The sequence below is a fragment of the Myotis nattereri genome, assembly GCF_964212035.1.
Source record: "Myotis nattereri genome assembly, chromosome: 3".
In the NCBI taxonomy this organism is placed as follows: domain Eukaryota; kingdom Metazoa; phylum Chordata; class Mammalia; order Chiroptera; family Vespertilionidae; genus Myotis; species Myotis nattereri.
This window is the reverse complement of record NC_138077.1, coordinates 205,158,746-205,184,731: the sequence shown is the minus strand read 5'-3', so window position 1 is coordinate 205,184,731 and position 25,986 is coordinate 205,158,746. Positions and strand designations below refer to the sequence as shown.

At 55.5% G+C, this 25,986-nt stretch overlaps 2 protein-coding genes across 2 annotated transcripts in view; one reads left to right on the top strand and one right to left on the bottom strand.

Annotated features, from left to right (window-relative positions):
- Positions 1-1,820: 1,820 nt before the first annotated feature.
- On the top strand, positions 1,821-13,591 carry HTR6 (5-hydroxytryptamine receptor 6; the record flags this gene model as incomplete). Its single annotated transcript, XM_081088411.1, has 3 exons — positions 1,821-2,534; positions 11,021-11,179; positions 11,374-13,591. 3 exons carry the CDS (start codon positions 1,821-1,823, stop codon positions 11,821-11,823), a joined length of 1,323 nt encoding a protein of 440 aa, XP_080944537.1. The 3' UTR covers positions 11,824-13,591.
- A 770-nt stretch (positions 13,592-14,361) lies between these two features.
- Positions 14,362-25,986, bottom strand: part of TMCO4 (transmembrane and coiled-coil domains 4) — a gene marked incomplete at its 5' end in the record, with an annotated part of 62,468 nt that continues 50,843 nt past the window's right edge. The window contains 2 exons of the mRNA XM_081086114.1: positions 14,362-15,523; positions 21,681-21,798. Coding sequence (XP_080942240.1) covers positions 15,116-15,523; positions 21,681-21,798 — 526 coding nt within the window. The 3' untranslated portion in view covers positions 14,362-15,115. The remainder of the gene's footprint in view (positions 15,524-21,680; positions 21,799-25,986) is intronic.

Genomic DNA, 25,986 nt, shown 5'->3' with positions numbered 1-25,986 from the left:
CCTTATGTGGGTGGGGTTCCCATATGTGCATATGTAATTAAATTTGGTTACGTTCTCTTGTTAATCTGCCCACGTCAATTTGATTATTAGACCGCTGGAAGAACCTAGAAAGGTAGAGGGAAATTTCTTCCCCCGGCACATGACTTCTCTGTTTCTATGGAGGGAAAAAGGTGTCCTCCCCCCCCCCCGCACCACCCCTGCCCACACTCTCTAGATTTCCTTTATATCGCTCTCCATTACCGTTTTTTCTCTAGCAAGTCTCCTTCCACTAGGATGTAAACTCCACAAAGCAGGAGTCTCTGTTTGGGTTACTGTGTGTCAATTGGTCAGAACAGTATCTGACACCGACCAGGTGCTCAATAAATAGTTCACAATATTGATCTGTGAAATCTGATAGAGACTCCTAGCCAGGGGAAGAGACACACAGTGGGGCCACACCCCACCCCTCCACCTGCAGTGACTCTACCCTCCACACCTGGCCCGGGAGTTTCCCAAATCTGTTCACTCTCTGCTACACCGGGGGTGCCGACAGGCCAGGGACTTCTTCCTTAGCCGGACGCTGTTGGGGAAAGGGATGGTTTCTGCTGGGAAGACCCCCAGGAGGAGGCAACCTGCTGTTTAACTAAGGGTCTGAAGGAAGTATTGGTATGTATCATCTATATTGTGTACGATGTTATATGTGTACATATGTGTGCATGTGTGTGTGCACCTACGGGTGTCAAGTGATCGGTGCAGTATCTTCCGCTGGGTTCCCGCTGACAGTGCGGTGGCTGGGCTGCGGGTGGGCAGGCCCGCCTTGGGGGGCAGTCCTGGGTGAAAGCGGGCCACAGCCGCCTCCTCCGAGTTCTTCCTGCGCCGCTGCCACGTGTGGGTTGGGGAGGGGAGTGCGGGGCTGTGGAGGCTGCCACCGCTGGGGAGGCGACCTGCTGCGGCTGGGGCGCTCGGATCGACCCTCCGCAGGCCTGGGGTGCCCGGGGCCCCGCCCGCCTGCGGGGCGAGCGCTCGGATCTCCCCGCCCCCCGCGAGGAGGGGCGCCCGCTCCGCGGAGCGAGGACCACGCGCTCCGGTAGCACCGCCGGCTCCGCGCGCGCCGGCCCCTCGCCGCGCCTCCCCGGCTCCCTGGGCGCTTGCCCGGAGGGCGGCCGCCTCTTCCTCCCGCAGCCCCGCGCCGCCCGCCCGCCCGCCCGCCTGCCGCAGTCGCCGGCGGATCCGCGCTGAGCGCCCCAGGTACTGAGCGCGGGCAGAAGCGGGGCGGTGACCCGGCGGCCGGAGGGGAGGGACGGAGCTCGGCCGCGGCTGCTCTGTCCCCGCCAGCGGGCCCCGCATACCACCCCAGGCTTCCCCGCGGGGGGCTTGGCTGTGGCCCGTGGGCCCCCACCCTGCGACCCCAAGCGCCACGGCCCCGGACCTAACTAACGCCCACCTGCCGCGGGGAGCTTGCCTTCCGCCTTGGAGCGCCCACTGCCCTCTGCTCCCACCTCCCCGGTCCTTGCCCTTCCCCCATCTGACCGCCCTTTCCAGGGGCCTCTACTCCCACCCACTCAACCTCCGAGAGTCCTCCTGCCCCCTTAAGGCACTCTGCTCCTCATCAGGGCCCCCCAAACTTCCTACCCCTGATCCACACCGCGGGCCCCTCTCCACCCTCTGCCCCACTGACCTGTCGCCCTCTCCCTCTCTTCCCACCTGTCCCCCCACGCCTCCCCTGGGGGCGTCTGTTCTCGCCGACGACCCCCTCCAGCCCCCACTCCATCCTCAGGGTCCCTCGCCATCCTCGGGATTCCCCTCGGGTCTCACGGCCTCGCCGTCCGTCCCCCGCCCCGATGGTCCCAGATCCGGGCCCTGCATACAACAGCACCCCTGCCTGGGGGTCGGGGCTGGTGCCGGGCCCCGGGGGCAGTGGCTGGGTGGCGGCCGCGATGTGTGTGGTCATCGCATTGACCGCCGCGGCCAACTCGCTGCTCATCGCGCTCATCTGCACGCAGCCCGCGCTGCGCAACACGTCCAACTGCTTCCTGGTGTCGCTCTTCACGTCCGACCTGATGGTGGGGCTGGTGGTGATGCCGCCGGCCATGCTGAACGCGCTGTACGGGCGCTGGGTGCTGGCGCGAGGCCTCTGCCTGCTCTGGGCCGCCTTCGACGTGATGTGCTGCAGCGCCTCCATCCTCAACCTCTGCCTCATCAGCCTGGACCGCTACCTGCTCATCCTGTCGCCGCTGCGCTACAAGCTGCGCATGACGCCCGCGCGCGCCTTGGCGCTGGTTCTGGGCGCCTGGACCCTCGCCGCGCTCGCCTCCTTCCTGCCCCTGCTGCTGGGCTGGCACGAGCTGGGCCGCGCGCGGGCACCCGCTCCGGGCCAGTGCCGCCTGCTGGCCAGCCTGCCGTTCGTCCTCGTGGCGTCGGGCCTCACCTTCTTCCTGCCCTCGGGCGCCATCTGCTTCACCTACTGCAGGATCCTGCTGGCCGCCCGCAAGCAGGCCCTGCAGGTGGCCTCCCTCCCCACCGGCGTGGCGGGCCAGGCCTTGGAGACATCGCAGGTACCGGGTGCGCAGGGAGATGGGGCTTGCGGGTTGGAGAGAAATGAGCAGCCACTGGTACCTACTGCGGCATCTGCCACTTAGCATACACTTGCTGGCAACGTCCGAGTGGCCATGCCCACCCTCCGTCTGAACTCCAGACTCAGCCCGGGACTGTCCACAGGACAGCTTCATGGGGCGGTGCAGCAGGCTTCTGGAAGGTGGCATGTGCGATAGGGAATTCAGGGCGTCCCAAGGCTCCTCCGGGGTCTTCCCCTTCCTGGCAAGTGGCACCATCATGACGTCACAGGCCAGAAACAGGGGTGATTTTTCTCCCTTTGATGGTGGGATTCATTAGCAGGAGCTGCTGGTGCTGTCTTTTAAACGCATGCCATCTCAATGCCACAGTCCTAATCCAAGCCATCACTGTGTCTTACCTGGAGCCTCTGAGAGTCTCCCGCTGGCCCCCTGCTTCCTGCAGACCTACTCCCCTCCATTTTCCGCACAGGAGTCAGAGTAACAGAGAAAAAGAATGATCACGGCACTTCCTGGCTTCAAACCCTTCAGTCAAGGTAAACCCTGTTGCTGTCAAGGTAAAGAGGAGACCCAGCCTGGCTGGCGTGGCTCAGTGGCTGAGCATCGACCTATGAACCAGGAGGTCACAGTTCGATTCCCAGTCAGGGCACATGCCTGGTTTGAGGGCTCCATCTCCAGTGTGGGGTGTGCAGGAGGCAACCAATCTGTGATTCTCTCTCATCATTGATGTCCCTATTTTTCTCTCCCTTCTTCTCTGAAATCAATTTTAAAAAGGGTGTGTGTGTGTGTGTGTGTGTGTGTGTGTATCCTATATAATAAAACCCTAATATGCAAATTGACTGAACTGCGCACTGACCACCAGGGGGCAGATGCTCAATGCATGAGCTGCCCTCTGGTGGTCAGTGTGCTCCCACAGGGGGAGTACCGCTCAGCCAGAAGCAGCGCTCACAGCTGGCAAGCACAGCGGCCGTGGCAGGAGCCTCTCCCACCTCCCCAGCAGTGCTAAGGACCCCTCAGGGGAGGTCCAACTGCTGGCTTAGGCCCACTCCCCGTGCACGGGGCCTCTGGTATTTATATATATCCATGTCAGGATCTGGCCTCCAGAACCTATCCTGCCAACCTCTCTTGCTTCACCTCACCCTCCTCCCTCTCTCTGCACCAGTCACATGGTTCTCCTGGTGGTTCCTTGGAGGCACCAGGCTGACTTCTGTGCCAAGGTCTTTGCATTTGCTGTTCCCTCTGCCTGGAAAGTTTCCCCCCAGAGCTCCCCTTGCTTGACTTTTTCAGCTCACAGGTCACCTCTCCCTAGAGGCCGCCCCTGACTACTCTGCAGACCCGCATCCTGCCTGCCTGGTTGTTGACTTGTGTGATTTGTCTGTCTCCCCACTTGAATGGACGCTCCATGAGGACCCATGTGCCTGGGTTGGTTTGATCTCCACTGCACATGCTAATGCTTCCTAACCACTTGTGAATGGGGTCGGTGCTCCTAGCTCAAGGCCCTGCAGCGTCTAGAAGTGGAGTACCTGCTTTGGCCACCCAGGCCACGTGCTGCCTGAGTCCTATTGTCCACCCGAGAGATGGGGGCGTAGATTGACCAAGCCTGAACCCCAAAGAATTAGGTCACACGCCAGGGGAAGTTTCAAACTGGGCTCTACAGATTCACCTTGGTGTAGCTTCAGGTGGAAGAGGCTCTTGCAGGATGGGGTTGGGGGTGCTTTGAGGGTCATTGGGTGAATAGAGAATTGGCTGGGGGCTGGGTGGGAGGAGGTCCTGGCTGCAGGCCTGCTCTCTCCCCTTATCTGTGCTCACTGGAGAACATTCTGGAGTCTCGGCAGGTGGCTGTGGCCCTGGCTTGGTTCTTTAGCAATAGGAAGAACTGCCATGGGCCACCCCTACCCTCCTTGGGTTCTTGTAAAGGAACATGTCCCAAACTTCAGGCACAAGGAACCACCTTGGGATATCTGTCTTCCTTCCCTTCCCCCTCCTCCTACCCCCCACTCTTCAAGCCACTTCATTCATATGTACTTAGCATTTTCTTTAAATCACCTCATTTATCTCCTTACTTCTGTGAATTTGTTTAGGAAGGGAACTTGTTCCTTCCGGAAATGGAAAATCAATATCTTTGCCATAAATAGAAGGTGATCAAACACAGCTTCCGTGCGGGTGCAGAACCAGCGGTGTTCCCAAGTCCAGCTCATTGGTCAGAGGGACTGAGCTGAGGCCGGCTTCCTCTTTGTTAAGTGTTAGACGGATGGTAAAGTCCAAGCAGCATCCACACGAGACTCTCATGACGTAAGCAGAGAGCTGATGTTCCGACTCCGTGATTCAGTTATTTCACAGGGTGTCCATTTACCACTTCAAGTCCCCGCCCACCCCACACTAAGCTCTGCTGTAGTGACAAAGGAGCTCTCTGCCCCTTCTGTGGATTCCTTTCCTTCCTCACTCTCATTTGGCCAAAGTGGCCTCTTGGCTGTCCTTTGGGCCACCAAGCACAATCCTGCCTCAGGGCCTTTGCACTTGCTGTTTCCCCGCCTGGAGTGCCCCTTCCCTTCACCTCCACATGGTTTCTCTGCAACTCCACCACTTTCTGCCACACTTCCCCAGGTCCCCTTCAGTCCTACTTTCCTGCGTTATAGTTCTCAGCAGCACTTACCACTCCTGACATGCTATCCACGTTCCCACTTATTTATCTGTTGTGTATTTCCTCCTATTGGGATGTAAGCTCTATGAGGTGGGGACTTGTCTCTTAGTTTACTGTATTCCCAGCACCTGCACCAGTGCCTGGCATATCCTAAGTGCTCAGCGTTCATCGATGGAAGGACTGACATTAACACAGAGCGTCACAGAGCTGGCCATTCCGCCCCTGTTCAAGCTGCTTCCTTTCCTCCCACTCCTTTCAGAATCAGTTCTTGTATCTGAGGGAGCCTAGGATTTTCAGTCCATCAGTTCCTTTGCTTGGTGACATGTATGGAGGACCTACTGTGTGCAGGAGCTGTTGGAGGCTGTGAATGTGGTGATGAGCTGGGCTGAGAAGGTCCCGCCCTCTTGGAATCCGTGTTCTAGTCGGGGAGGCAGACATTGATCACGAAACCTTACCATGATGAGGGTGTGGATCTCATAAGAGGGGCACCTCCCCCCGTGGACATGCAGAGGCTATCAGCCGCTGTGCCTGTGTTTGCAAACCGGATGCTGGGAGGTGTCCTCACGGATCAGCTAGGCCAGCACCTGCCGCCCAGGCAGAATGGCCCCTGGGCCCCTCCCGTCAGACATGTGTCTGTGCTGATGCCTCCTGCTCCCTGGGGGGCCTTTTCCTTGGTTTGAGTGTGGAAGTGCCAGGCCCCACCGCTACCCTCGCTTCCCAAACCACTCGGCTCCTAAGCAGGCCTTCCGGTGCCGTGGTCCATGTTGCCCGGAGAATTGCTGCGTTTGGGAATTTGCTTCTGGGATGTGGCTTCTATCCTGGCCTCCTGGGTCATGACCCCTTTCCTCCCACTTGGACAGTCCTGTCCCAGAGACCGGAAGCGTCCAGCCTGGGGGTAAAGGCTCTCTCAGTGCCTGGACTTAAAGCACCTGATGAGAATGAACAAAACTCAGGGCTCGCGGGGCCTCTTTCCTCCTGTTTTCAGCCCCATGTAGCCCTTAGCTCCCTCCCCAGTCCAGCCTCTGGCTTCCCCACAGAAGGAAGGGAGTTGGGCTCGGGCGCCTGAAGTCCCAGCGCCTCTGGGCCGAGATCACGGGAGCTGAGCAGCGTGAGCACCTTCTCTCTGCACCCTCCACACCAGCATCTTCATGCGAACGGGCTTGGAAAAGCCACTGGTGGCTCTGTGGGTTCAGCCTGGTCTTCGGGCCCCAGGGGCTGTGAGAAAGGGGGTCATGCTTAGAGCTGAGGCAGGGACTGTGGGCGTGGGAGGTGGTGATGTCAGAGTAAGAGGCTGCCTGAATGCGGGGTGGGGGAGGGGGAGGAGGAAGAGAGAGGAGAACGAGCCCCTGTGGGAATGGGGCTCATCCTTGGGAGATCCCAGAGGGACCAGTGAGGGAGCTCAGCTTGCTGGGGATGCTGGCAGTGTCTGCTTTCTCAGCTCCTCTCTGTCTGCCAGGATCCCGTGTCTCTGGCCCACAGCCCCTTCCCCATCGTCTTCCTCTGCACCTCGTCTTTCTCCCCTTCTCTCCTTGAGCTCCATTTCACCCCATTCTCTTCCTCCTGCATCCCTCCATCTCCCTCTACCCACTTCTCTCCCATCAATTTCTTCTCCTTTCCCTCCTCCCAGCTGTCCCACCCTCCCTCACCCAACTATGCATCATTCTGTCTTAGTGATCCATCTCTTCCATCCCTGCTTCCTCCTCCTCCTCAGAGGGGGAGGCTGCGATCACAGAAATATCTCCAAGGGAGAGGAGGGGCTGAACTGGGGAGAGGCTGACGGAGGAGCAGTGTCGAGCATGGCAGGCTTGGCTGCTGCTGGGTCCGGGGCGACCTGGTGAGCCAGGGCTCGGTGCAGGAGCCTGTGTGTCTGGCTGGTCATGGGCTCAAATCCTGCCTCCTTCCCATCACATCCAGTTGACTTTGGACAAGTCCTCCAACTCCCTGTACCCCAGGGGTAATGCTAGTTAGCACCTGAGGCTGTTTGAAGAACCAATAAGATAATATACGTACACTTGGCACATAGTAGGTGCGCAACAAATGTTCTCCTTTCCTCTTGTGGCAAAAATGGTCCTGGGGAGCTCACCCCCTTTTGAGTCTTTCTAGGAAAAAACACTATTGATGCCACCAGCATCATCATCATCACCGTCATCAAAGAGATAAACTGGACACTGTCCACAACAATATAGCTAACACGTGGTACATATTATGTGCCAGGCCCTGCCTGAATACCTTGCTGCATACCATCTTAATTAATTAATTCTTACGAAGTCATATGGGGTACATGCTATTATGATTGCCGTTATGCAGATGAGAAAACTGAAGGACAGGGAGGTGCAGTGCCTGCTGAAGGTCGATGCTCAACCGACTGAGCCACGCCAGGCAGGGCGCGACTCGTTCTTTGAAGCCTGTTAGTATTCTACAGTGGGTTAATTTAACCACTCTCCCTCTGATGGACATTTGGGCCATTTCTGATTCTTTTTTCTATCACGAATAGTGCTGTGGGACACCTTCTTGTACCTGCCCAGTGTGCAGGCGTGTGTGGGTGTTTATGAATATAGTTTACCTGTGAGTGGAATTGGCCCCTGGAAAGGCGCTGCCAAGTTGTCCTCCACGTGGCTGCCCTCTGACAGTCACGCTTGTCATGGACACGTATAAGGGGCATGTGGAAGCAATGTGACCACGAGGGGCCGTGAGGTGGGTACGGGGCAGAGAGAAGTGGGGAGGGGGAGGCTGGCACCAGCCAGAGCCCAGGGTGTGGGCTGACGGTGGCCGTTGGCTCCTGCTCCATGGAGGGCTCTTGGTGACAGTGGTAGGGTTTCTGCAACCTCACCCTGACTATGGCCCATGGATGCCATCCCCCCCAATGGCAGCAGGATGGTGAAGCAGAAGAAGTGCAGCTCCTGGAGCCAGAAATGACTTTGGCCCCTGACTCAACACAAGTCTGCTGTATGTTGCCTCTCTGAACCTCCTCTGCAAAATGGAGATAATAGCACTTACCTCACGTAAAGATTGAATGGCACAATGAATATCAAATGCTGATGCATAGTAGGTGCTCAATAAATGGGGCCAGTTTGGGGTCATTGGTGCTTTGGCTCGTGACCTTGTTCTGGCACATGTGACCTTGGGAAGGAACCCTACTTTCTCTCTTCCCTTCTGCCTATGTTCTTGGGTCAACTCTCTGGGGGAGAAGAGCAGAAACACCCATGGTTGTTCCCAGGAAGAGCAGAGAGGGAATCTCAGGTGATCTATAACTCCATTCCTGGAACTTTCTCCCCTAATGATTGCCCCCAAGGTCTCTCCCTCAGTCCCCCATGCCCTAGAGCTCTGACAAGACCAAGGTACTCACTTGCTTCTCTCCTGCCCCAGGTCACCAGGTCTCAGAGGGGTTCCCGTATGGGTGGGGCCTTTTGGAGATGGTGTCCCCCCCCCAATGGTCTGTCCCCATTATTGATGGCATCAATTTGAAGGCATGGCAGCTCTTAGGAGATTCTTTGGGGAAGCCGGAGCTTCTTGTCCTGGCTGACCATGGGGGGCGGGGGGCACAGAAGCCATGTGGAGACCAATCTGGAGGAAAGAAAACGAGAAGAGGAAAGAGAAAAGCATATCCCCCCACCCCCGCCTGCCCGCCCTTCTGCCTTGCTACAGCACGGTGAGTCAGAGCATTTGCCCTGATGTCTGTGCTGCTTTGGGGAGCCAGAGCTGCTGGCAGAAGGGCCCGGCTCCCGAGGGTGCTGAAATTTCTCCAACCTCATACACACACCCTGAGCCCACATCGGGACCACCATGTACGTAGCACTTTGTGTTGGGCACTGTGCATGCATTGGTTACCCACCGCCCCACAGCGACTCCGTAAGCTGCGTATTGTTCCTCCCACTTTACGGATGTGGAAACAGAGCCTCGAGGCTACAGTGTGAGTAAGTGGTAGAGGCAGGGTTTGCAGCCAGGTCACTTGTCTTAAAAGCCCTGCCTCTGCCCAATGCTGCCCCACCGAGACAAGAGGGAGAGAGCAGGGGCCTCTCCTTCTTTGCTCTTTGTGAATCTGTCCTCGATATTCCTATAACCAGACTTCACCTGGGCAAACACATCGGGGGCTGGCAGTTACTGTGTGCTTCATCTCTCCCCTCCTGCCCACTGGCATTTCAGAATTAGACCCCCTGATTCTATAGGCGGATAGTAGGGAGCGGGTGTTTCAGCACCATGGACAAGAACAAAGTCTCGCTGCTTTGAGAAGGCGGAGAGAGAAAGGCAAGGCTGGAAGGGGTGTGTGTGTGTGTGTGTGTGTGTGTGTGTAGGACGTTGGGGGGGGGGGGGAGGGGGAAGGGTGTCCTGAATCTGAGAGCTAATGTGATGGGACTGACACATCCTGGCTTTGTCTCTTCCGCCCCCTTTCCATCTGGGAAGGTTGCCTGGGAATCTGGTTCCCTTTTGACTGTCATCTCTCTATACCCAACCCACTACTGGCTGCCTCATGAACTAAGCTGGAGTTTAGGAAATGTTGGGGGATCCCTGGCTTTCAAAGCCCAGGTATGCTCCCCAGAAGCACACACCCCTTTTCCATAATTCAATGAAGTGTCCGGATCTCCTGCGCACTGATATTTATTTACATTGTGAATGTAGGCCGGTCTCACTTTGTGTACATCTTATATATGAAAATCCAAATTGCTTACAACCCATGTTTTAAGGGGAGGCTTCATGGACCCTTAGCGGTTCAATGATGGACTTTAAGATGGTCTCAGAAGCCCCTGGAAGTGTGGGAATGTTTTTTTTTGTGTGTGAAAATTGATAAGCTTTTAGTTTTCTGGGGAGTAGTGTAGATTTCATTAGATTCTCAATGGGCTCATGAGGTTGAAACAGTTATGGGAACTTCTGGGCTAAAGGCTCATCCAGTTCAAGGAGACATTTTTATGTTTTGGGACTGCGGGTCCCCAGTTTGCAAAGTCAAATTCTAACCTCTTCATGCCCCGGTCCCCCTTTCGATGGCTGCTGTGGAGCAGCTCCGTTCTCCCCCGTTCCTCCCCACACCCCTGCTCTTCAAGTCTATGCTTGGGAATGGAGACGTCTGCCAGACACACAAGATTTGAGCTGTGAAATGCCAAGGTCACTAGCACCCTAGTAAATTGTAATAAATTTCACTGTGAACGTTTGCTCTCTGCACATGCTTTCGGAATAGCACTTTATTTTGTGGAGGGTGAGGGTAACAGGGGCAAGCAAAATCTTACTCCAAACACTGAAGAGAACCCATATACAAAGAGATTGCCACCCTCTGGACAGCAACAGGCCCTCTTGTCAAATACCCTTCAATCGCAACTAATTCTTGTGGCGCCAAAGGCTTTGGAAGGTGCTGGGGCTCACGGTCGTGCATGCTGGCCCGTGTAGAGTTGTCCTTTGCACGGGGCGTGGGTCTTTTGAACTGTTTGTGTTTGGGGCAGTGTTGCTCTGCCTCACTGCAGTTCCTCGAGCTCCTTGTGAAGAGCTGGATCAGGAGCAGGGCTCAGTCTATTGCTGGGATCAGGGCTCAGTCTGGGCCTAAGGTTGGTTCAGTCTGGTCCCCGGTTGAGGCTCAGTTTGACACCTTGGTTATACAGGGCTTAGTCTATGGGAGCTTTCAGGAATCAGTCCTTGGTTCATAGCTGATGTCAGGGCTTGGTCTGGACTCAGGGTCAGGCCTATGGTTAGGGCTACAGTTGGGGCTGAGTCAAGGATCAGGACTCAATCTCTTGCTGATACTAGGGTCCAGTCTAGAATTAGGATTGAGGCTCAGTCTGTGGATGGGATCAGGGTCCGGCCGGGGCTCTCTCCCAGCTGACTCATGTGGCCTTCCTTTCGGCAGGTGCCCAGGACCCCACGCCCAGGGACGGAGTCAGCTGACAGCAGGCGTCTGGCCACCAAGCACAGCAGGAAGGCCTTGAAGGCCAGCCTGACCCTGGGCATCCTGCTGGGCATGTTCTTTGTGACCTGGCTGCCCTTCTTTGTGGCCAACATTGCCCAGGTAATGCCACTGCAGGGGGCAGGTGAGTCCAGGCCTCGCTGGGAGGCCCCCAAGCTCCACCTCAGCCCAGGCACGGGAGGGAGGAAGGTGGGCTGCCGCTCATGATGTGTTTGGCTGTGTCTGTCCCGGCTGTGCTGGGTGGGGTGGTCTGTGTTCCTGCCCTGGGACCAGGCGTGATGCACCCTTCCCTCCAGGCTGTGTGCGACTGCGTCTCCCCAGGCCTCTTCGATGTCCTCACATGGCTGGGCTACTGCAACAGCACCATGAACCCCATCATCTACCCCCTCTTCATGCGGGATTTCAAGCGGGCCCTGGGCAGGCTGCTGCCCTGTCCCCACTGGCCCCAGGAGCACCGGGCCAGCGTGGCCTCACCCTCCATGCGCACCTCCCACAGCGGCGCCCGGCCGGGCCTGAGCCTGCAGCAGGTGCTGCCCCTGCCCCTGCCCCCGGACTCCGACTCCGACCCTGACTCAGGCTCAGGAGGCTCCTCAGGCCTGCAGCTCACGGCCCAGCTGCTGCTGCCGGGAGAGGCCACCCGGGACACCCTGCCGCCTGCCAGGACTTCTGCCACCGTCAACTTCTTCAACAGGGATCCCGTGGAGCCCAAGCTGCGGCTGCATCTGCTTGGTGCCCCCACGAACTGATGGGGCTTGTGGCTGGTCACGGGGGAGCTGGCCTGGGTGCAGCAAAGCCCCTGAGGCCTTGGGCCAGCTCTTGGCTGAGGCCAGGAAGCTGTAGGTCTCTCGGGGGCCCTCTGAACTCTTGTGGGGTGTACTGAATCAGCCCCACTACCCACTCCAGGTCCTCCACCTGCGAGGTAATCGCTGGCTTCATACAGTGTCTCCAGAAGGCTGCATTGCTGAGTGTAACTTGTGTAGAGAATGGTTGGAGGGCTCTGGGAGTGGGGCGGGGGCCCTTGATTCAGATTAGGGTGAAGACCATCGCCTTTGCACAATCTATCAGATGCACATCTGCAGAGATGGGTCAGTGCAGGCTGAGCCCTTTGCTCCTCTAACTGTAGTTCATGGGCATGGTCTCCAGGGAGTTTGTTGAAAACGCATGCCTCTGCCCCCATCCCGGACCTGCCGAGTCATAATCTACATGTGAGCAAGATCCTCGGTGACTCGTGTGTGCGCATGGTTTGAGGTGTGCTGGTTTAGCTGATCCTTAACCCTGAGGATGGTTTGCTGGACGGTTTTTGGACCAGCCAGCCCCTCGGATGTGTGTGGCCTCACAGGGAACCCCTGAGCCTGGGAGTCAGGCAGGCCTCAACTGGAATCCATGCTCCATTACTTACTAGTTCTGCACGGGTTACTTAACCTCTCTGAGCTTGTTGTTGTATGTGCAACATGGGGCAATGATGCCTGCCTCGTAGGCTGCCTGCCTTGTAGGCTGCCATGAGAACGGGGACAGTGTGCATCGATGCCAGCACCCGGCAGATAGTCGGTGGTACCTGTGGTTGTTATACCTCCTGGCATTCAGCCCCCTGGCCTCTGGCTGCGGGCCAGGAAGGGCCATTTGTTCCCATTGTTTCCCCCATCTTCCTCCTCTTCTTCAGCCCCATCCCAGCTCCCAGGCTACGGCACTGCCTCTCCTGGGGCACAGGGATGGCTGGTGGTTTTTTGCTCAACATCTGGGATGGGTGTTCCTCTGCCCTGGGCTTCTTTGGACCTAGAAGGGGACCTGCTGATGCAGAACCATCCCCTGACCCTACCTCCTTCTGGCCTTTCCTAGGTCAGTGAGGGAAGTGGGAGAGGTGGCCACTCAGGTCAGCAGAGTTGAAGAGGAGCTGCCCCTGGTGTGGGCTGGTGCGTCAAGCTGGCAGGTGAACCCTGGTACGGGACCTGTTTTATTTTTATTTTTTTTATATATTTTATTGATTTTTTACAGAGAGGAGAGGAGAGGGATAGAGAGTTAGAAACATCGATGAGAGAGAAGCATCGATCAGCTGCCTCCTGCACACTCCCTACTGGGGATGTGCCCGCAACCAAGGTACATGCCCTTGACCGGAATTGAACCCGGGACCCTTCAGTCCGCAGGTCGACGCTCTATCCACTGAGCCAAACCGGTTAGGGCTTGTTTTATTTTTTGTTTTTGAGGGAGCGCTCAGTTACTTTACCTGCTGTGGGTTCCTTTTCAGTCTGAGGTTTTTCCTGAGTGTGTCCACTTACTCTGCTGCCATTTTAATCCTCAGTCTGAGATTTTTCTTACTCCCCACCAGCACCAAGTTCCACCCACCCAGACGCCCGGGGGGCTCTCCGCAGGTGGCCGGGCACTCTCCTTGGTGCTGACTAGACTCCGGCCTTGGCTGCTGGCCACTGGCTGCGGAGGGTCCATGGTGCTTGTTGGGGCTCCCCTCGGCCCCAGGCCTGCTGGAGTGGACTATCAATAAACATGAGCTGACAGCAGTGACCGCAGTGTGGACTGGATTCGCTGGAGTGTGGGCTGGATCCGCCTGAGGGGCCACTCGGGCTGGAGATGCTGCTGATGAAGCGGGCAGGGACCTTGGCACAGGTGGCCTGGGTTCATGTCCACACTCTGCCCCTAATCTGCCCTGGGACCTCAGCCAAGTCCCTTACCCTCTCGGGGCCTCAGTTTCCCACGAGCTGTTTGGATCAATGGCAGCAAGAGTTCGGTAAATATTTGTTAAATGAACGAACACATACACATGCCCGAGCACCAGTTCAGCCCCAACGCCAGTTCCTCCCATCTCTCCTCCCCACTGCCTGCTCCAGAGCTTGTCAATACTTTCTCTGCCTGGATCTTGATTTTCCCATCTGCACAGCGGGTGGGGGGACGCTCTCTGGCCCTGTCCCTCATGGACAGTGGGAGGAACAAAGGGGAAGTCCTTAGAGGTACAGCCCTGGATCTCGCTGGCACAGCCCGGTGGGTTGGGGCTCACGCCATGGCTGCAGATCTGGGGGTTCTCTGCAGGGCAGGCAGCAGCAGGAAGGGAGGCCCCTTCTGGTTGGTCCAGGCCCAGTAGCACCTGGTACAATGGCTAAGAGCTGGGCTCCGGGGGCCAGCTGACAAGCTTGAGATTGAGCAGCTATGTGAGCTTGAGCAGGTGAGCTGACCTCTCCGGGCATCCGTATCTACAGGTGTAAAATGAAGACGATACCAGTAGCTACCTCATCAGGTTGTTGCGGGGGTCAACTGAGGCAATCACATAAGCCCTCGGTACACGGTAAACACTCGCTGGGTGGTAGCCATTCTTTATTTTTACAATCACCATCACCTCTGCTCCCGCTACAGGAAATCCTTCCCGTCTCACCCACTCTTGCTACCAGGCCCAGCTCCCACTCGTACCGCATGCGGATTCAGCATTTGCTCGCCGTGCTCTGCTACAATGACATCCAGGGCCGCCACGCAGTACAACTTTAGGGGGTGCCCTTCACCTCGCGTCTGTGTGACTGGTGCCCCTGCTGTTGTGCAGGGCACAGCCCACGTGGCTGTACATGGCAGGTCTGATCGGATCTCCCAAGAGCAGAGTGAGCTGCCCGCTGCCTCTGGTGCACGCTCTGTAGGTGTGTCAGAGGTGCCTGTGGGCTGGAAGGCAGCCCTGGAGTGGATGGAAGGGCAGACAGACACCTGACCTGACTGAGGCGGGGGAGGGTTGGCAGGTAGGAACCTCAGGCCCCAAGAGCCTTCCCGGACCTCCTGATGGAGAGCCAGCCCCACGCTGTGACCTAGGATACAGGGTCCAAGGGCTCTCACCTATGCTTGGTTGACTCTGGCCTTGCTTCTCCAGAGAGGAACCATCATCTCCCTACAGTTTCCCCTCCTGTCAGTTCCTTGCTTTTCAACCCCAAAGCCTTCGTTTAGGAAAGGCACTGGTGGAAATTCTTCAGAGCTCCCGCGGGGAGCCCGGTGGACGGGGGTAAGAGAGCACCACATATGAAAATCTGGGAAGACGGCTCGAGTCCCCTTTTGGGGTCAATCCAGCCCTGGGCCGGGTCCCTGGATCTCGCTGGCACAGCTGGGGCAGCCCAGTGGGTTGGGGCTCACGCCATGGCTGCAGGTCTGGGGGTTCTCCGCAGGGCAGGCAGCAGCAGGAAGGGAGGCCCCTTCGGGTTGGTCCAGCCCCATTGGCACCTGGGCTTGGCTGGGGTCAGCGGATGTGGACACTTGGGAGGTGTCTCTGGGTGCAGGACCCTGGGTTTGCCCATCCTGGTCGGTGGTCTTGTCTGAGGAGGAGGCGGCTGCTGCCTGGCGAGGCTCCTCTTGGGGCAGGTTGCCTGAGGCCATCAAAAGCCCCTTTTCGTCCCAGCCTGGCTTGGTGGGGATGCCCACAGCCTTCAGGATGACGTCCATCTTCTTGCCATAGTCCAAGTGGCCGCTGACCTGCAGGAGGACAGTGAGTGAGGGCCATGGTGGGCGGGCAGAGTCCAGCCCTCCCCAGGGTCCCAAGCTAAGCTCCTGGGCCTCACCCTCGCCCTCCATCGCCAATGCTCTGTCTCCAACTCTCCATGACTCTGAAATCCAGAGAGGGGAGCGGACCTCTAAGTTCAAGGCTGCTCTAAATCCCGGTAAGTAAAGATGCAGGCAGTTTCTCTACAAAATCTGGGTCCTCTGGGGGCAGGAAGGGATCTCCTAATAGTCGGAGTGGAGGTCCTCATTCTACAGCTTTGGGTTATGGCAGAAGGGCTCTGCTGCTCACCACCCGGCTCTTGGGCAAGCCCTTCTATCCTCTGACCTCCACTTGCCTCAGCTGTAAAACGGGGACAAGAAGCGTAGCTGCATCAGAGAGTTGCTCTGAGGTTGCTGTAAAGCCCCCAACCTGAAAACACAGCTATGCCACAGACGGCAAGGAACCGTCTACAACTCCCCCTCCCCCTCTTCCCTTAGTCATAAGAACTTTAATTTATAGCCGGGCACCTTCCTCTCTTGCAGCTGAGTGCAGCACTGCGACAAGTTCTGGCCAATGGATGAAGCGGTGGTGTTATGTGGTTCTGCCTGGCGGTCTCTTTAAAAGGGGAGTGCTCTTCTTTCCCCCATATTTCCTTTCCTGCGGGCTGGAATTCAGACGTGATGGCCAGAGCCTCAGCAGCCATGTTGGGCCATGAGTCCGCTCACTAAGTCCACTTGCTGGCTTGCAAAGCAGCAAGACCGGGAATTTTGGCCCCTGAAGACTATGGAGTCACCATACCAGCCCTGGACAGCCTGTTCTGTCCTGTTCTTACATGACAGCATCAACTCTTTTTGTTTAAGCCACTTCATCGGGGCCTCGGTTATATGGATCCGCATCTTCACTAAGACAAGGTCAAGAACTCGGAAGTGCCTACCCTCTTCCTCAGAGACTAGAGACACCCCCATTTTATTGTGTAGGGATGTGTCAGTAGAAGTGTGATTAGAATGCCAGATGCCCAACTGTGCCACTGAACTATGCCCGACACACAGGCGGACCTTAATACATGGCAGAAAATGAACTTACTGGATAGACTCCTTGACAGGAGCTGGCTGCCAATTATAGATGAAGAAATGGAGCCATAGAGAAGTGAAGTGACTTGCCCACAGTCATACAGCTAGAAAGTGTCAGAGCTGAGACGTGAGTCAGGTCTGTTCTCTTCGCAGAAAACCGGTGAGCGAGAGGAAATTTTTAAAAAATCACTCACATTTGACAGATGAGGCCAGTGAAGCCCAGAGAGGGGCGGTGGTTTGCTTAATGACACACAGCACGGGAAGAGCAAAGCCATGTGCTGTGCTCGAGATGCTGTGTGCGGAGGCTGCTGAGCTCAGATCTGCTCCCTGCAGGGGAGTCTCATGCTTTCCCGGCCAGTCTAAGGGGTCTGCGTCCGTGTCAAAGGTAAACCCCAGACAGAACTTCCCTTCAAGGCTGAAGAGTAAGGCTTTTGCTTCTAAAGAAGACGGGAAAACACCGGAGAGGCAAGTGTGGGGAATCTTAGGAAGCATCACAAAGGCTTGGCTGGTAACATCTGCATTTCCACCTGAATCACCAATCACACCGGGCTATGCAAACGATTTCTCAAAAACACAAGAAGATAGTTCCCTGTACAGTTGGCTGTTTTCTCATAACCAGAACCTGCCTACTTCTTGTTCTTTTCTTCACCAAAACGTGTACAGCGTGCTCAGTGACAACGCTCACACAGAGGGCTTTTCAGATCCCTGGGTTCTGGGTTGGAGGTCAAGGTGGGGCAGCTGCCCCCACAGAGGGTGGGCATTTGAGGCTGCCCGGCACTGGAAAGAACCTGCGTTTGGGATCTGAGAAAAGCCTTGGCTCTGTCCCTTACTAGTAACTGGGCGAGTCCTTACGATGTCCAGACCCCAGCCCCCCCATCTGTACGATGCGGATCATCACACCGACCCTGAATGTCAGCTACAAGAGTTCAAGGGCCTGGCACTTCGCAGGGACCCAGCATATGCTCCCTCTTACCATCATGCTCCATGTGGGACCCAAAGTAGTTCTACAGGGACATTAACTAATTAGTGAGATGCACGCAGCATCTCCAGCACAGCACATGGCTTTGCTCTTCACGTGCTGTGTGCTATGAACAAACCACCGCCCCTCTCTGGGCTTCACATTCCCTCGGGGTGCTTGTGGGAAGGTATAATACAAACAAGCCACAGTGCCTGGCACGTAGTAGGTGCTCCATAAATAGAAGCTCCCTTACCTTAGTTTCCGTGGAAGCAGGGGGAGGAGGGTAGGGCATTAGCTAGGCTGATCTATGTGGGAACCCAAGGGGGCTGCCAAGCTCTAGCCATCATGTCTGAATCCCAGCCAGCAGAAACCTAGACCCACAGGGACTAGCAAGAATGGGCTCCCTATACCCTTGCAATGTTGGTGAAGGGAGGTGCTAGGGCTGGTGCAGGCAGGCAAGGCAGGACGGAGGGAGGTGTGTGGCCACTGGCTACAGCTGATTCCAGACGGAAACTCCGCCGTGCAGCTATCCTAGAAAGCACAGCTCTGGTCCTCGGGGGCCACAGGTTGGTCCAGGTCCCGGCCCACCCTGTTCCTGAGCTGCCATTCTGCAAAGACCCAGGGGGAGAACTCACTGGCGGAACTTCAATTTTACAGATAGCTGGGGGCTGGGGGGGGGGAAGTGGGGGGAGGAGAGGGAGGCAGGGCAGGAGGGAGAGCAGGGGTGAGGCGGGCAGGCAAAGAGTATCTTTTTAGCAGTGGAAAGTTCTGGCGTGGCTGATGTTGGATAAAGATTTCAGTCTAGCCCTGGCCGGTTTGGCTCAGTGGATAGAGCATCAGCCTTCGGACTAAAGGGTCCCAGGTTCGATTCCGGTCAAGGACACATGCCCAGGTTGCAGGCTTGATCCCCAGTAGGGGGTGTGCAGGAGGCAGCTGATCAATGATACTTATCATTGATGTTTCTCTCTGTCCTTCTCCCTTCCTCTCTGATATCAATTTAAAAATAAAAGATTTCAGCCTGGCCCTGGCCGGTTTGGCTCAGTGGATAGAGCTTCGGCCTGCGGACTCAAGGGTCCCAGGTTCGATTCTGGTCAAGGGCATGTACCTTGGTTGTGGGCACATTCCCAGTGGGGGGTGTGCAGGAGGCAGCCGGTCGATGTTTCTCTCTCATCGATGTTCCTAAGTCTCTATCCCTCTCCCTTCTGCTCTGTAAAAAAATCAATAAAATATATTAAAAAAAAAAAAAGATTTCAGCCTGTGATCATCTCCCTGGCTGTCTTGATTGAAGTCTGCCTCTCACCTCATTACGTGCTGGGTCCCACTGGTGCTGAGAAGCCGTCCTAGACCTTCCCACGCTGTTTAGGGTCCCTCTTCGGGCTCCCTGTGACAGTATTCATCGCACCCCATCATTTTCATCTGCTTACACGCTTGTGTTCTCTGATAGACTGAGCTTAGGGAGCGCGGGGACCACTTCTAACTCACCTCTGCTCCCCACGGCCAGCCCTGTACATTGTTGGTGCTACTGTTATGGATCCACACAGTATGAATGGGCCTCAGCACTTCCTGTTTCCTGCCTCGGAAGACACCTCAACTTGCCCAAACAGGCTGCTGCTACCCCCTCTGCCTGCCCAGCACCTCCTTTCAAGCATACTGGGCACCTTCAAGTTCCTTTACCTCCTGGGCTTCAGTTTCCTTATCTGCAAAATGGGGCTAATAGAGATACCTATACCACGTGACCTTTTGTGAGGCTTCAATGAACAATACATGTAACAGGCTCACTGGCCTAGAGGGAGAGGTCACTGATGGGACGGCACAGAGGTGTGGGTGAGTGTGCGCGCGCGCACACACACGTGCAGCAGGAATGTCGTGGGCAAGAGCCTGGGCTCCGCAGAAGGTTCCCCAGATTCATCTGGCTCTGCCTCTCACATGCAGTGTCCCCTCCTGCAGCCTCAGTTTCCACATCTCTAAAATGGGCTTTCTATCCCTACTCCAGGGGAGCGCCGTAAGGTCTGTGAAGCATGGAAAGCAGTACCTTGCACATGTTGGCATCATTGTCATTGTTAAGTGTCTATTTTATGCCACGCCTGTGCTAAGTTCTAGAAGCCAGCTGGCATTTCCTTTGGGACATGAAGAGTTCAGAGACCCTGGCCTGGGTCTCTGCCCCAGAAGCCTTATGACTTGGCCCCTGGGGTGGCAGAGTCCCCTGCCTATGGTGACCCACACCGGGAGGCAGCCTGGCGTTTGTCTACTTCACTCACCCCTGAGATGCCCCTGCTTGCGACAGGGACAGCACCTCCCTCACTCCCGGCTCAGGCTTGTCCTTAGGTCAGGGGCCACCTCAGACCATGTTTGGGCGGGTGGCTGTCATCTGAGATGATGACAAGGGTCCAGACCATGTCGTCCCAGGAAAAGGCAGATACTGAGGTCTCTGCCCTGAGCACAGGGCAGCCGTCACTTCCCCTAACAGCTCTAAACTCTTCTGCCAGCAATCTTCTCCTCCAGCAAGAGTTTTCAAGGAAAACAGGAGGGCAGCACAAAGCAATGCTAATTACTCTAATTGCCCCAAAGAGGAAAGCACTGCTTTTTGTGATGTTCTCCTAATGCGATAAAGAGCTATTATTAGGCAAGAGCTGGGAAGCTGCCATGACCCGCAGTCAGAAGAGGGAGATGTCTCCAAAGGGCAGAACCGAAGGTGGTGGCAGAGGCAGGAGAAGAGGGGGCTTCCTATTTGCCAAGCATCTCACATGAGCTGCCTGGAAGGCAGGGGATTTCCCTCATTTCACAGATGAGGAAACAGGCACAGAGAGGTTAAGTCACTGGCCCAAGGTCACACAGCCAGCACACCAGTGGCCAAGCCAGGATCCTAGGCCACGCCTCCCTTGTGCCAAGGGCTGTGCTCTTCCCAATGTGTCCCATTCAGAGGCTTCCTGGGACAGAAACTGGATCTTGCTAGGGCTCGTGGCATTGAAGGAGCTTTCATTTAAAAGGAACTTGCGGCTGTTCCTCTTCTGGCTGAGGGAGACTCGGGTGGTGAGGCACAAATCGCTTCTCTGATTCCCTTTCAGGGCACAGGAACCCTTAAGTGGGACAGAGGCCCCGGACATGAGTCAGGAGGCATCGCTCTGAGTCCTGTGGTTTCCGGTCTCGTTACCCAGTGCACCTCACTCCCACAGGGAGGTGGGCGGCTCAGGCTCTGGACCGGGTTTCAGAGCCCAGGTCCACGGCTCCTGGCTATGTGAACCCACTGTCTCAAGCCTCGGGTTTCAGTCTGTGCCTTGGGGAAGCCTCACACCTACATTCGGGGGCTGTCGTGAGGGTGACATCACATGAAGCAAGTCTGTCCGGGGTAAGGATGATCGAAAAGGCTTCCCGGCTCTGGGGCCACAGGCTCATGTCTGCCCCCGGACGACTATCCCTTTAACCAGGTGCTTCTGCTGGGGCCTGGCCTGTTTCCTCCACCTGCATCCTCTGGTTACTTTTGGAGAAAACAGACTGCCCTGACTACTCATCTGGGGTGCGGGACTCAGGGTGGGGACCCTGGGAGGAGGGATGGGGGGAGGGGAGGGGAGGCGAGAGGACTGGGGGAGTAATGTAGGGGCCAGAGCATGGGCTCTGGGGGTTCAAGTGCAGGCAATTAATTGCCAGTTTGTGATAGAAACTTTTCTAAGCCTCAGTTTCATCCCCTAACCTGCGATACTCGGGTAATAATGCTGGTCCTGAGGCTGCGTTAAGGATTAGAGCAGTGGTTCTCAACCTTCTGGCCCTTTAAATACAGTTCCTCATGTTGTGACCCAACCATAAAATTATTTTTGTTGCTGCTTCGTAACTGTAATGTTGCTACTGTTATGAATCGTCATGTAAATATCTGATATGCAGGATGGTGTTAGGCGACCCCTGTGAAAGGGTCGTTCGACCGCCAAAGGGGTCGCGACCCACAGGTTGAGAACCGCTGGATTAGAGGCAAAGCATGTAAAGGGATGCTGCCCAGAGAGGAGTCCCTCTTCCCAAGCAGATGCCGTGCTCTCCCTCTGCGGGGAGGAACGGGCCGGGGCTAGAGTCCCTGATGGATGAAGTGCCCGCTGGCAGACGCAGAGCCCGGGGAGGGCCAGGCGGAGTACTCACCACGGAGGACAGGTCCACGTTCTCCATCCTCCTGTCCTGCAGCAGCACGGGCTGCAGGCCAGCCACCTGGAGCTGCGCCGAGGACGTGCGGTACACGAAGCTCAGCAGCCAGTCCCCCCTGTGGGCACAGAACGGGTGAACACCAGCCTCGGGGAAGCCCCAGGGCAAGGAGGGGCCCTGCCTGGCCCAGGGGAGTCTGGTGGGACTTGTGTTTCTGTGAGAGACCAGGGCCAGGGCCCTGACTGGACCCATGGGGTGGGAACCGCAGGGGACCCTTGGCAGTGCCGCCCGGGGCATGGGAGCTCCACGAAGGTGTCTGCTTTGTTCCCTGCTGGGTCCCCAGAGCTGAGAACAGTGACTGACATGCAGTAGATGGCTGCCTGTTGGATGGATGGATGGATGGATGGATGGATGAATGGATGAATGGATGGATGAATGGATGGGTGGATGGATGAATGGATGGATGGATGGATGAATGGATGGATGGATGAATGGATGGATGGATGGGTGGATGGATGGATGGATCGATGGATGGATGGATGGATGGATGAATGGATGGGTGGATGGATGGATGGATGAATGGATGGATGGATGGATGGATGGATGGATGAGGAAACTGAGTGAAGTTCTCGACAAGTCACGTGGAGCAGGAGAGGTGCTCTCGGCTCAGAGGCGTTCCCAGTTCCCCCGGGGTGCCTGGTCCAGGGCTCCCTGGGAAAGAAAGGCAGCCGGGTCCTCCTGGGGGAGTGGACCAATCGGAACTGGGCACACGTGCCATTTTAAATCTTTCCTTTGCTGCTTCTGACAGGTAGTTACTGGTATAAATGAGCAAAGTCAGAATCATTCCTTTCGAAATGTCTTATGACAGCACTCTGCTCAAAGCTGTAAACTGCATTCACAGGCACCGAGGGACCGAGCAGGAACGTTGGGAAGAAGGTTCCATGTTCTCTAAACTGTGCTGAGCAAACCATAGGGCCTGCAAGACCCCTCCTCTGCCTCCCTTGCTGGAGTGGGCCACGTGGAGCCAGGTTCAAGTCCCGCCCGGTCGATTGGTAGCTGTGTGATCTTGGACAAACTGCTTGGCCCCTCTGAGCCTCAGCCCCGTCTCGGGGTGGGTGGGAGCGTGCACCAAGATGGCACGCCATGTGCACGGTGCTCCCACGCGAGCACTTGAGAAGCATCGGGTACCAATCTGCCTCCTGCTCTGGGCCTTCGTGGGTGCTGTGGCCGCTCCTGCTTGGTCTACTCCATTAGTCCCTGTGGGCTGACAGACTGTCCGTCCTTTCAAAATTCAGCTTGGACCACTGTCCCCGGGGAGCGCCCCTGAACCCCTCCAGCCGATATCGTTACTCCTCTGTCCTTCACATCTATGCTCCTTTTGTGATGTTTGTCACACCCCCCGTGTGTCCGGTCCTGGCTCTTTTCCCCAGGACAGTGCCTTGGTGCCGTCTCCTGGATCTTGAGCTGAATCAGGAACTCCCTGGGGTGGGGCGCAGCAAGCCTTGCCTCAGTGGCCCTCCAGGCGATGCTGGGGCACGAATCACACAGCTGGACCCTTAATTGGCCACCACACGGCCCATTGGAGGGCACTCCTTGGCTACTCAGAGGCCTGGAGCCACTTGTGGGTCCGCCCTGCTCCTCCTTCTACCTCACCTCCTGCCCACACGGTACCTGGAGCAGAGGCCACGCGGAGTTCCCCGGGAGGCAGGATGGAATGTTCTCCTTGCGAGTGAGACAGGCCTGCCTGAGTTCCCATCCTGGCTCTGCTGTGTGGTGCTGGTGAGGAACTTGACCCTCCAGTTTCCTCCCGGTACCACAGGGGGCAGTACCACTTGCCTGGCTAGGCTCGGGGTGGGGGGGTGGGGGGGGTAGGGGGGGTTGTGAAGGGGTTTGTATAGAGCTTTACTGATGTACATTATACATTTGTAAGTGTACTTAGTCTGATAGTGTTGGCCTGACGCGCCCCCCACCCCCTCACTCCACGTTCAAGTAGGCTCACGGCAACTAACATGCCTTTGGGAACCAAGAATATAAATTTCTGATTGGTGTTTAATTTACCAAGAAACTGCAGTTATTGTCTTGGTCTGTTACCTTCCTTTCTTCTCCTCTCCTTCCTCCTCCTACTCCTCCTCCTCTGTCTCAAGAGATGGCCCAGGATTTCACAGAATAATTGAAAAGCAAGCTTATTAGCCTCCGGTTCTCAATAGAACAGATGGGTTTAATAAGAGTCTGTTGATCTCACATTGCACACATGCAATTTTAATTCTTTCCCTTGCTGCTTGTGACAAGACCCAAAAAGCCGTGTGTCATGCGAAGATGCCAGCGACAGTCATTCTAACTGCTATCGTCTCCTGGGCACCTGCTGGGCACCCTTTTTAATTTCCCTAGAACCTCATTTAATTTTCCTAGAACCCCTGTGCAGAGGGACTCCCATTCCCACTTGATGGGCGGGAACACTGGGATTCAGAGTTGTTTGTCCAAAGCCACGCAATCGGTAATGGTGGAGCCAAAATTTTAACCGAGGATGGTCTCACATCCAAGGCTGGTCCATCCTGTTTCTTTTCTTGTTTTTTAAAACGATCCTTACTTAAAAGAAAATCAATTAACGTCTCTTTCATGTCCTACCTCTGCTGCCTGTCCATTCCTTAGGGGTGGCCATTGTTATCAGCTCCTGATGGCCCTGCTGCGCCTTCCTGGGGGCTGACGGGCAGACAGTTCTCCCTTCGTATATGGCAGTGGTTCTCAACCTTCCTCATGCCGCGACCCTTTCATACAGTTCCTCGTGCTGTGGTGACCCCCAACCATAAAACTATTTTCGTTGCTACTTCATAACTGTAATGTTGCTACTGTTATGAATCGTCATGTAAATATCTGATATGCAGGATGTATTTTCATTGTTACAAATTGAACATAATTAAAGCATAGTGATTCATCACAAAAACAATATGTACTTATATATGTGTTTTCCGATGGTCTTAGGCGACCTCTGTGAAAGGGTCGTTCGACCCCCAAAGGGGTCGCGACCCACAGGCTGAGAACCGCTGATATATGGGATTGCAGTATGTACAGCGGCACTCACGTTCTCTCCCTTAAACTAGTCCCCTATCTATGGTCCTTCAGGTTGTTTTCATTTTTAAATTATAAATGAAGCTGCAACTATCCTCTTTTTACAACCCCCTCTGTGTACGTGTGTATCTAGTAGGTCAGGGTCTTAGAAGTCAAACTTCGGGGGAGGAGTGTCAGAAAACTGGCACTTTAAACCTTCCGATAGCTATCGCTGCTTGTGCTCCGGAAAGGCCTTCCTGAATCCAACAGCCACCGACAGTGTGCGTGCGAACGTGCTCGTTTCTCCGCATCTTCACCAACACAAAATGTTACTCGTTTTCAAATGTTTGATAATCTCATGGTTGATAAACATTATCTTCTTACTGATTTTAATCTGCATTTATTTCATTAATGGTGAAGTTAGGCGTCTTCTCAAAAGTTTATTGACTATTTGTATTTATTCTGTGCGTTTATGTGTAGATATCTATGGGCTGGTTTCTTATTGATTTGCATGAGCTCTTTATATGTTCTGGCTCTTTGTCTTTTGTCTCTTCTTCTTTTTTTTTTTCTTTCTTTCTTTTTACCATATCCTGATTATAAAAACTCAGCTTAGAGTATGTATGATAGAGACAAAGTAATTAGCTGAACCCCCTATCTATGGCTAAAACCATCTTTATCTTTAGTTCTGAAGTACCCAGCTAGCTATTCCTGTGAACTAAAGAATCAAAATGATAAAAACTTACAATTCTGTTGCAGTTTTGGGTCCTACTTTAAGGTGGTGGAGCTTAGATGAAAATGAAAGTTAACTGGCCATTTGACTTAACCTCTCTGAGCCTCAGTTTCCCCACTTGTACGATGGGATTCCTAAGACCTAAGACACCATGGGGTCTGGGGAGGGTTAAAGTAGATAATTATAACAAAGCCAGGGTCCGGGAGGTGGAAAGAGTCTAATACTTGGTACATCCTCCCCCCAGCCCATTGCTTCAAGATTCATTTTTAGGTTTTAAAAAGAATTGTCTCTTTCCACGTGTCCCTTCTGCTAGCATGAGCGTCTCTCATAGTGTCCATCTTTGTATTCCTGTGCCAGCTTAAAGCCCCGGGCACAGAACGGTGGATGATTCTGAGCTGCCCCTAACCTCAGGCCGGAGCCTCTTGCCCTCTCACCCTGAAGTTTATTCCTTAGACTCGGAAGCCAGCCAGCGTTTTCTCTCTCTCTCTCTCTCTCTCTCTCTCTCTCTCTCTCTCTCTCTCCACGTTGCCT